At 36.7% G+C, this 10,990-nt stretch overlaps 1 protein-coding gene across 5 annotated transcripts; it reads left to right on the top strand.

Moving 5' to 3' along the window:
- The first annotated feature begins 2,848 nt into the window (after positions 1–2,848).
- LOC125651528 (COUP transcription factor 2-like) lies at positions 2,849–10,968 on the top strand. 5 transcript variants are annotated; one of them, XM_048880170.2, is made up of 7 exons: positions 3,009–3,147; positions 6,123–6,295; positions 7,593–7,740; positions 8,359–8,834; positions 9,220–9,448; positions 9,851–10,075; positions 10,203–10,968. In XM_048880170.2, the coding sequence occupies exons 2-7, from the start codon at positions 6,131–6,133 to the stop codon at positions 10,439–10,441; spliced, it is 1,482 nt and encodes a 493-aa protein (XP_048736127.2). In that variant the 5' UTR covers positions 3,009–3,147; positions 6,123–6,130; the 3' UTR covers positions 10,442–10,968. The 5 variants fall into 5 exon arrangements, with proteins under 5 accessions (XP_048736123.2, XP_048736127.2, XP_048736125.2 ...); XM_048880168.2 differs by lacking the exon at positions 3,009–3,147 and adding an exon at positions 3,166–3,261; XM_048880167.2 differs by lacking the exon at positions 3,009–3,147 and adding an exon at positions 3,298–3,443.
- Positions 10,969–10,990: the final 22 nt, after the last annotated feature.

Here is a 10,990-nt window from a genome sequence, read left to right as displayed (position 1 = left end):
CATGATGGAATAACTTAATGTTCTTTCGGTTGATTGTATATTGTTTAACGGGACGTTAATTTCTCGATCACATGGAGACGTCACCATTGCCAGTGAAGGGCTGCAAAATTTAGGCCTATGGTTGTCGCTTTCGGCCATTGAACAAGGAGGGATTTTTATCATGTCACACCTACTGTGATACGGGACCTCAGATTTTGCGGTCTCAACTTTGAAAGAATTATTTTACTTACAATAATGGCCTAAATTTGCTCTTTGAGATTCGGAATTATTTTGTTAGATGGCCAGTGTCATGTCAATTCTTGAAGTTTGACATCAGAAAATGTATATCAGAAATTATACATTTTATTAGGTCACCTGAGTAAACTCAGGTGACCTATTGCAATCGGTCGGCGTCCATCGTGCGTTAACAATTGAACATTTTTAACTTCTTGATAACTACCAGTCCAATTCTTTTCAAATTTGGTATGAAGTACCTTTGGGACAAGGGGAACATAAATTGTAAATTTCAGGTCTCCAACACCCCTGGGGCCTTAGGGGCGGGGCAAAAACTGCCCAAAATTGATAAATTTTCAATTTTTGTTTTAGCTCACCTGAGCTGAAAGCTCAAGTGAGCTTTTCTGATCACCTGTATTCCGGCGTCCGTCCGTCTGTAAACTTTTCACATTTTCAACTTCTTCTCAACAACCACTGGGTCAATTTCAACCAAAGTTGGCACAAAACATCCTTAGGTAAAGGGAATACTAAATTGTTAAAATAAAGGGCCAGGCCACCTTCCAAGGGGAGATAATCAAGAAAAGGTAAAAATAGGGTAGGGTCATTAAAAAATCTTCTTCTCAAGAACCACTGGGCCAGAAAAGATGAAATTTATAGATAAGCTTTATTAGGTAGTGCATATTCTAAATTGTTAAAATCATGGCCCCGGGGGTCGGATGGGGCCACAATAGGGGATCAAAGTTTTACATACAAATATATAGGGAAAATCTTCTTCCCAAGAACCACTGAGCCAGAAAAGCTGAGATTTATATGAAAGCTTCCTGATGTAGTGCAGATTCTAAATTGTTAAAATCATGGCCCCCGGGGGTCGGATGGGGCCACAATAGGGGGTCAAAGTTTTACATACAAATATATAGGGAAAATCTTTAAAAATCTTCTTCCCAAGAACCACTGAGCCAGAAAAGCTGAGATCTATATGAAAGCTTCCTAATATAGTACAGATTCTAAATTGTTAAAATCATGGCCCCCGGGGATCGGATGGGGCCACAATAGGGGTCAAAGTTTTTTGGGTTTTTTTGTTGTTGCTATAGTGCAGATTCAAGTTTGTTAAAATCATGGACCCCGGGGATTGGATGGGGCCTCAAGGGGGGCATCAAAGTTTTACATACCAATTTATAGGAAAAATCTTTTAAAATCTTCTTCTCAAGAACCACTGAGCCAGAAAAGCTGAGATTTATATGAAAGCTTCTGATATAGTGCAGATTATAAATTGTTAAGATCATGGCCCCCGGGGGTCGGATGGGGCCATAATAGGGGGTCAAAGTTTTACATACAAATATATAGGAAAAATCTTCTTCCCAGAACCACTAAGCCAGAAAAGCTGAGATTTATATGAAAGCTTCCTGATATAGTGCAGATTCAGGTTTGTTAAAATCATGGCCCCCTGGGGTAGGATGGGGCCACAATAGGGGATCAAAGTTTTACATACAAATATATAGGGAAAATCTTTAAAAATCTTCTTTTCAAGAACCATTGGGCCAAAGAAGTTCACATTTACATGAAAGCTTTCTGACATAGTGTAGATTCAAGTTTGCAAAAACCATCTTCTTTAGTGCTGTTGATACTAAATTGAAAGTAAATGGATAGAGCAGGTAGTCTTTTACCAAAATTGTAAATTTAATGATCCCCGGAGTAAGGGTTCTGTCCCAAGGGTGGTGCAACGCTTTGTATATAGTATTTATGTGTAAGTTTTTTGTTTTATACTGTTGCTGAACATTAGAATTTATTCAGAACAGGAATTATTTTCTAGATTTCATAGCCCATGGAAGTAGTGATACTTTTTCACTAGTATTCAGGTGACCAATAAGGCCTGTGGGCCTCTTGTGTACTCTTAATTCATTGGATTTTATATTATTTCATTTTAAAACGTCGATCCCATTAGGCAACATGATTTAATTTTGGAGTTCTTCACAATCATTTTCTGGCCCTTGCATGCAATACGGGATTTCTGTCCCTATTTGCATAAAATTAGTATATTTATATTTTAGAAACTTTAGATTTAGAAATCTTTGCAAATTGGAATATATTTACCATCTTCCTACATTGTATACAATACTCTGAGCATGTAACTCACGCGCATTGTCAAACGTGTTTTCTCGCCGGACGAAGAAAATTAAATGTGCAATGTTGATTCCATCCCCTGTCATGAGTTTTGATTCTTCCTATAATTATATTAAAAGCTGTAACACAACCATGATCCATATCTAGTCTATTAGGCTCGTGGGTTTAAAAAAAAACATTCTTTCAAAAGTTGTCAAAAAAATATCCATGGGAGGGTTAAATTCCGAAAGGAAAATGCATATGTACCTTGAACATTTAGCCTTAGTAGGTTTGTCATTCACTATGTTAATTATGGATAACATAAAAACTTGCTACAATATATATCTGCTACTTTTTAAAGCCGTTCAGCCTTCCACACCAGTTTGATTTATTTTGGCTTCTAAGAGCGATGTATCAAACCGAACCGGTTAAACACTTGGTTTCGGATTTCCGCGAGTGGAAGAAGATACCTGATCACATAGGGTGTACACATATTAGCTTACAGAAAGTAGAAACCTATTATTCAGAACAGCTTATGAAGGTGATCGGCGGGGACATCACATATTTTGGATAAGTTATTGGTTCCATGTTTATTTTTTTCATTGAGTCTAGGGAGGGGTTATATATATATATGTGTGTGTGTGTGTGTGTGAGTGTATAAGATCTATACACGCTATCCACATTTCAGGTGCCTGTGCTAGCAAACACCTCTGTAGAATTATCACTTTTGCATGATAAGGAGTATTCTAAATATTCAAACTTTTTAATTCTTCACGCAATGTTTGTCCATCTTGACTTGAGAGGTTATTGACTTGCGATGTTCCGCTTGAAGTGGTAAGTGGACCGCGAAAAAGAAAATCGATTCTTTAAATACTAATTGCATTGAGATTGGGCGGGTACAGTGTATATCGCACACAACGTGTTCCTTTATGTGTGACGAAATTTGAGGTAAGTGAGTATTTACGAGTGGGTAAGTTATATTTTAGTTTTATGCATGAAAAATGCTCTTGATATAAAACGGAAATCTTTACAAATTGCGAAATGGCTGTGTAGGAGTAGGGTAAAACACGGTCTATTGATGTAGGAGTAGCTCGTTACTGGACATTCATGTTTAAATGTCTTTATGAATGGTACGTATTCAGGTAATATATATTTAATTCTGATAATGATATCTCTAATTATGTTTGTAGCGAATAGTACTAGGCTCTAGTACTACTAGTCTAACCTCTAGTTTTGTTCATACAGATGGCACGTTGCCGGGTACTGATTAAATAGTGATCAGAATTTCTATTACATGTATCAGACTTGTTTTAGGAAATTAAAACTATCTATTTTTAGACTTCAACTAATACGGTGATCTCTTTAATGAGAAGAAGTTAACGAGTATATTTTGTTATGCTTCTGGTTACGATATACATGTATTTAGCTTTAATTCGGCCTGTCGTGGATTTTACAGATGTTACCAATTAATTGTACGCGGAGAGAATATTCCAACTTGTTGAAAAATGCACGAGGAAGCGGTTTAAATGAGTACTGGGTTAAGTCATTCCTGGGGATATTGCTTGTATTGAGAATTAGGGTGGAATCCTTTAAGGATCGAAGAGAACACTGCAGGCTTAAATTCTTCTTTTATAAAATTGCCAGTGGAATGATTCATTGTGAATTTCATGTACAATTTATTCTGTGTACGTTTGCAACTTTCTTTTATTTTACGATTTTCTGATTCGAATGTTTGTTTACCAAAATTATTAACAACATATCATTTATCAGTTTATTACTATGAATTTGTATTTTATCCCTAACTATAAGATAGAGGAATAATCTGAACTCAATTTCCCTTCATTATCGGTATTTCTAATGTTGACAATGGAGAAGAAACACCTCATTATCAATTGCGAAATGGGGTCAGTCACTCGATTAATCACCAGGGGAATCAGTTTTCATCAGATGACACTCTATTTACAATATGGATTTTGTAAGGAAGACAATCAGTATTTTCATGCAAGTTGTCCCGCTTTTTATGCTGAAAAAAGTAAACGTCACGCTGTGTTTACAAACAAACTAACCAAAAACCTTGGACAGATACCGTATTTAATGGAAATAAAGCCTACCCGGATAATAAAAAAGATGGAGGCTCTTCTCTGTACAGAAACGTATTTAACAAATAAACGTAATTTTACTAATTATTATATAGATGTAGGCCTACGATATAATTAAGTGGGGACAGTTTACGCATTAACAACCGCGAAACACTTTATAATTTTAAGTTTCTACACTTCTGTCCCAACTTTCTATGCATTCCTTATAGCAAGCTTATCTTTTTAAAAATATCCCTATCGCCATATCTATCATCTACTGTGTAAGTAGAGATATAAGAAATGTTTTATTAATTATGAAATTTTATCATAATAATTTGAATTACTTAGAGAATTGATCGATTTCTTAAAGTCCTTTATTTTGTGCAAGTGTTTTGTATAAGTTATGAATATTTTTCGTTACAAAGTAAGAATGTACGCATTAAGTATGTTAAATGGGGGGTGGTTGGTTGGTTGCATTTGACAAAGACCATCTATCCTTGTCAGCGAATTTAGAGCATCCCCCCCCCCCCCCTTTCGCCACAGATTTACAAGGCATTACTGGCATATAATATATTGTTGATAAGGTCAAACAAATTCAAACCTTCCGTAGAAAATATTGAAATAAAGAATAATGGGCGTAAAACTCCCGATTTGGCACCCAAAATGGCTGAGTATTTAACTTTCACATGTGCCCCTCCCCCTTTTTTCGGAAATACAGGATTCACCACTGTTTATTATTTGATATAAGAAATATAATGCCAGCCTTGTGGCCCCTCCCCACTTTTATTGATTGGAACTTTTTAGTAGTAAAAAAAAAATACTGCTAAAGTCTTTAGAAAATTGAATTCTAATCCTCTGCTTTTATATTTCAAAACAACATTTCTTGACCTCGGAGGTTATCATGCAATATACACGAAAACTCGATCGTTATGTTTCCCCTTCCCAGAACGGGGATGTATCGTTTTAGTGTTTCATCTTCTTCTTCTCCTCCTCTTCTTCTTTTCTTCTTCTTCTCTTCTTCCTAACTTTTTTGTCTTTTGAGATAGGTCTTTGATATTTGGTATTTTGGTATACAATGATAAGGCAGTGTGTAAACTTAATGTTAATCTGCCCAAAGGTCAAACTTCAAAGCGTCGCGATACAGTAAAATATATATGTAGCATACTCCTCGCGGCCAGATTTGAGCCCTCATGCGACATATTGCAAATTGGTAAGATTTTGTGCAAATTACATGTGAAATGTAAGTAAAAGGGCGATATAATCATCAACAATCATGGTATCGGGATATGCATACTCTATCAAACAAATCAAGTAGGCAGAGAGATGAAATGACCGAGAAAGATGGGTTTAAATCATCAATTTCAACTTTGTAGACCTACTCGTAAAACGCGAACGAAATGTTTGAGGTAAGTACGGGTTTCTGAAATTCGGTGACAAATTCGAATGATCAAGATATATCTACCACACTCTATGCAATATGATGTTTGCAGAAATATGGTGTAGTTTATGATAAAATCGATCTCATACTCGGTGATACTGCGTTTTCTCCGCTTCGGAGCCGAGCCCTCATGCTCCACAGTGACGATTCCTGGAATGTGACGTTATACACGGTGAATAAACAAATCTTAAACCAAAACGAAGTCTTTAGAAATTATTTGAAAAATGTTTTTAGCAGTATCTTAGCAGACTGGAATAAATCATTAAAAATTTGTCTGCATGTTTTCTCCACAGTATCAATAATGGATTCGACATCCACCAAGGGGAATCCAGAGGGGAAACGCAAAGGCAGGAAAAGAGGAAAATACGGTACAACACAAGAGCCCTTGGATTTTCCGTCCTGTCGTGTTTGTGGGAAGAAGTCCACGGGAATTCATTTTGGTGTATACAGCTGTGAGGCCTGTAAGGTAATGATGACCTGATATCAGACTTACAACTGGTTCACATTGAGTTTGTCCAATTTCTTCTATACTAGAATTGATTTGTGTGTTATTTTTCGTCACATTGAGGAATTATTCAGTCACACGCTGACATCTTTACACGAGGGACCACAAATTTAGACCTAAGCATGATGCTCAGGGCCACAGCAGTGAGGGTTCTTTATCAGGGCCACAGCAGCGAAGGTCCGTTGTCAGGGCCATAGCAGTGAGGGTTCTTTATCAGGGCCACAGCAGTGAGGGTTCTTTATCAGTGCCGCAACAGTGAGGGTGTTTTATCAGGGTCACAGCAGTGAGGGTTCTTTATCAGGACCGCAACAGTGAGGGTCCTTTATCAGGGCCTCAGCAGTGAGAGTTCTTTATCAGGGCCGCAGCAGTGAAGGTCCGTTATCAGAGCCACAGCAGTGAGGGTTCTTTATCAGGACCACAACAGTGAGGGTTCTTTATCAGGGCCGAAGCAGTGAAGGTCCGTTATCAGAGCCACAACAGTGAGGGTTCTTTATCAGGGGTGAAGCAGTGAGAGTTCTTTATCAGGGCCTAGCAGTTAGAGTTCTTTATTGTGTTAACGCCTATCGTGACACGGGACCTCCGTTTTAAGGTCATATTGGAAATACTTGTGACTTCCATTTCTAATGCCGGGCGCTTGGTGGAGGAATAGTCACTGCCTATGTTAAACGTCTTAGGTTTATACCAGCAATAGTCCAATTTCTTGTCAGCACATTGAATACAATAATTAATTTTGTTGCATGAAATGATAAGGAATATTAGGTTGCTTGTGGCCAGGTATTGTATTTACAAGAGTTTAGTATTTAGGTCATTTTGTTAAGGTCACTAAATGAAACATAAATATCTATGTTTGAGAGAAAAGAACTTCATGGCCAAACAGTGTTTTGACCCTAAACTAAAATGTTGGCCAGCGAAGGCCAAGTTCAGTCCTTAAAAAGGCTACAAGATTTTAAGTGCAGGCCATAAGTTTGTACCTCACGAAACAAAATTGATGGCATCCAATCTCAAAGTTAAAAAAAGAACTTTTGCACCTTCAGCATTCAACATTTCTAGTGAATTTTAGTACATCATGCTAAGAGGCGGTGAAAAGAGAAATTTTACAATGAGAGTCATCTATAATTAGCATAAAGTCCTTGGTATTTTGAGGACGATTCAAAATTGTTAACATTATTCTTAGTCTAGTCTACATTGCTAGACGTTTTTTAAGACAGAACTAACGTGAATAAGCTTAGACAGTCTGTCTCTCTTACCATTTTGACAGACTTTCTTTCGAAGAAGTCTTCTCAGAAGAACCCCATACAAGTGTGACGAAGGAGGAACGTGTCTCATTGAGGCTGAACAACAAAGAGGGAACACCTGTTCTGCGTGTCGTCTGCTGAAATGCCTGAAACTAGGGATGTCAAAAGAAGGTACTATATATAGATGTCAAAAGAATGTACTATATATAGATGTCAAAAGAAAGGTACAATATATAGATGTTAAAAGAAAGGTACAATATATAGATGTCAAAAGAAGGTACAATATATAGATGTCAAAAGAAGGTACTATATATAGATGTTAAAAGAAGGTACAATATATAGAAGTCAAAAAGAAGGTACAATATATGGAGATTATGTTGCTTCTTAATTTTGATTGGACTGTTTTTTAATGCGGAAGATCAAGTATTGGTCTTTAATAGTCTGTTATGCTTACTTGAATACGTGACTTGCAATAAGCAAGAGGCGTGAAATCACTCCATTTATATTATACCAATAGCATTCTCACAACAGTGATGGATTCCAGAAAAAGTTTCAGGAGTGCAACTCAAGTTTGTACCTTTTCCATCCAAGAAATGGGGGATTGAAGACCCTCAAAATGACAAAAATGACTTTTTAGAATGTATATATTCATCCAAAGATGGATACAAGCACAATAACTCCTCTCGAGAACCGCCAATGTACAATGTCAAGGTTTTGTGATTGTGTATCTTCACACCTTATATGTGTAAATATACAGTATTTCACATTTGAAATATTTCTGTTTCCTAGGTGTCCGTCAAGGGCGATATACGGTTACACAGAGGACAAATCTCATACTAGAGGCCCAGAAGCTTCGTAGTGAGACCTGCGATAGACAAGCTGGTGACGTATACAATGAGAAAATACCCCATGTCGAAAATTCAATCGACCAAAATGACACAGATCTGGCTTGCCCTTCCGTTCCATTTGAAATACTTAGAGAAGATGAAATTGCAACGGAAGGAACAGAGAACCTTGTAGACAGTCTATATACTGACGACAGTCCTCCTACTTCATCCTGTCAAGATATTATAAACGATTCCCATTGCCCCACTATAAATGATCTCTCGGAGAAAGTAGGGAGAACTTCCATCACTCAGGATGACAATGCGGACCTCTCCCCGGAAGGAACTTTAAGTCGAATCATGACGGCTTTTAGTCATCTAGAACCATTTACGAAATCTTTGACAGACCAAGAAATTCAGGATATTTTACAGGAAGGACTGGTGAGGAATTATAGCCTATTATATGATAACAAACATTGACCTATACGTGTATATTCAAGTGTAACGGTTAGAGAAGATCTGATTTTAATTAGATTGCCTATCTATTGTATCTAATTTGGATTTAGATGATCATTGTAAAGTTGTAAAAGGCCATTAAGACCATACTTGTCTGTTCCTTATGGAGTGGTTTGGTGTATATTTCAGTATTGCAATTCTAACTTGATAATATAAACTTCCTCTCCTGTGTTTGGTATATGTCTCAGTCAGTACAGAGTTTATAACAAACCACACCATTAAGGATCTTAACTATTCAAATCTAATCCGCATTATTATAAACATCATAGAAATTGGAAAATACTGAGACATTTGAATTGAATTACTTCAGAATATACACATGGAAAAAACGAAACTATTTGGAAAGCTGGAATACGTAGACACGGACGATTACTACGAGATTTATTCGAAAACACAGATGGATGTGGATGGTCGGAAGAAATTGTTTTTAGAGGGAAGGCGCGAATTCAAGAAAATGGCCAATGACTATGTGAACTTCACTAAAAATATTCCTTTTTTCGCCGACTTGTGTATCGAAGACCAAACAGCACTGTTGAAAGGTGATATATGCAGTGTTTCCCCCATGTATTACACACTGTTTCTATACATAATTGCTACAAGTCTTGATTAATCGTTTGAAAGCTATGATCTATTTGAAAAGTTAAGTATATCAACATTCAAATTCTATTGTACATTTAACGATTCTTGAAATATTCAGTGATAGCTATACTTGCAAATGTGCAATATGATCGTTATTAATGCATGCATATCTTCCATCAATATGAGTGAAAAATTCTCGACGGGACGTAAATCAATCGGTCAATCCATCAAAAGCAAAAATTGCAATAGTCTCTTTATGAAACATAAGCATTTCATTTGGTTTTATTTTTAAAATACACAGACAATACTCATTTACAACATCACTATTGATATTTCATCTATGTCTTGTTCTGTCCTTTTAGCTTCCCATTTCGAATTTTTCACTATAATGAACCATAGAGACATCGATCCTCAGAGGGAAATTGTGATAACTTACACGGGCAAGGTACTGCCAGTAAGCGAGATGTGTCCTTACACTCCAAGGGAGACAATCCTGCGCTGGGGAGAATTCTCTAAAGAGATTCAAAAGCTTCACTTAAGTTCAGCAGAACTTGCTCTGATTCTTGGAATTTGTGTGACTTTCAGAGGTAAATTTGTAACTATTTTATTGTCATTACCATAGTGATAAATGGTTTGTATGTGTTAATAGGTGTTATCCCTTATATGATATTTAAATTATTCAAAGAAATCAAGAAAAACGTAATCATATTGCAGATAGATGTGAACTGAACGCACCCGCAGACGTAGAAAACATTCAAGAGACCCTGCTGGATACCTTAGAGTATACCATCAACAGATCACATCACCCCAACAAAGGATGGCGCTTCGCCAAACTCCTGGACTTGTTTGTGCGACTGCGTGTCATTGGGGACGAGTATTTGGAACTTTACAAGACTATTTGCCAAGACCAGTGTCTGAAAGATAATCTCCCAGAATTCCTTATGTTCCTGTAGATTTTATTGAGAGATGTTTGTTAGTTCACGGGTATTTGGATATTGCTATGATGACTCTGTATTGAATTAATGTGAAATCAATTAAATCTGAGGGGTTCATTTTTGCGGGTTGTCAGGATTTTACAGTTTTGTTGTGATGTAATTTCGACTTCATGGATATGATCCCTGTACATTGAAACATATGTTTATTCTGTATTTCATTGTGGTTTGAAATTCGTGGAAATGGGATACCCACGAAATCAACAAAAATTGAGCCCCCACGAAATCAAATGATTCCACAGGATCTCTCATTCTATAAACAATGAAGCGACACTCTGAGTTAATTAGAGACTGCCTCCACGCCGAAAGTGTGAGGGGGGATAAGAAAGTAACGGATTTCAAGGATACAACCTAAACAGTCCTTATTCTGTCTGACAAACATCATGTACCTATTTACATTTCATGTCGTATCGTGTATGATTTTTTTATGCAAGAGTTGGGAAATTACTATGCTTCCCTATTTTTCAATTAAAACATATTTTCAAATATCATGATTTCAAATCCATTATT

This window comes from Ostrea edulis, chromosome 5 (assembly GCF_947568905.1).
Source record: "Ostrea edulis chromosome 5, xbOstEdul1.1, whole genome shotgun sequence".
NCBI lineage: Eukaryota > Metazoa > Mollusca > Bivalvia > Ostreida > Ostreidae > Ostrea > Ostrea edulis.
This window is presented reverse-complemented; position numbering and strand designations above follow the sequence as displayed.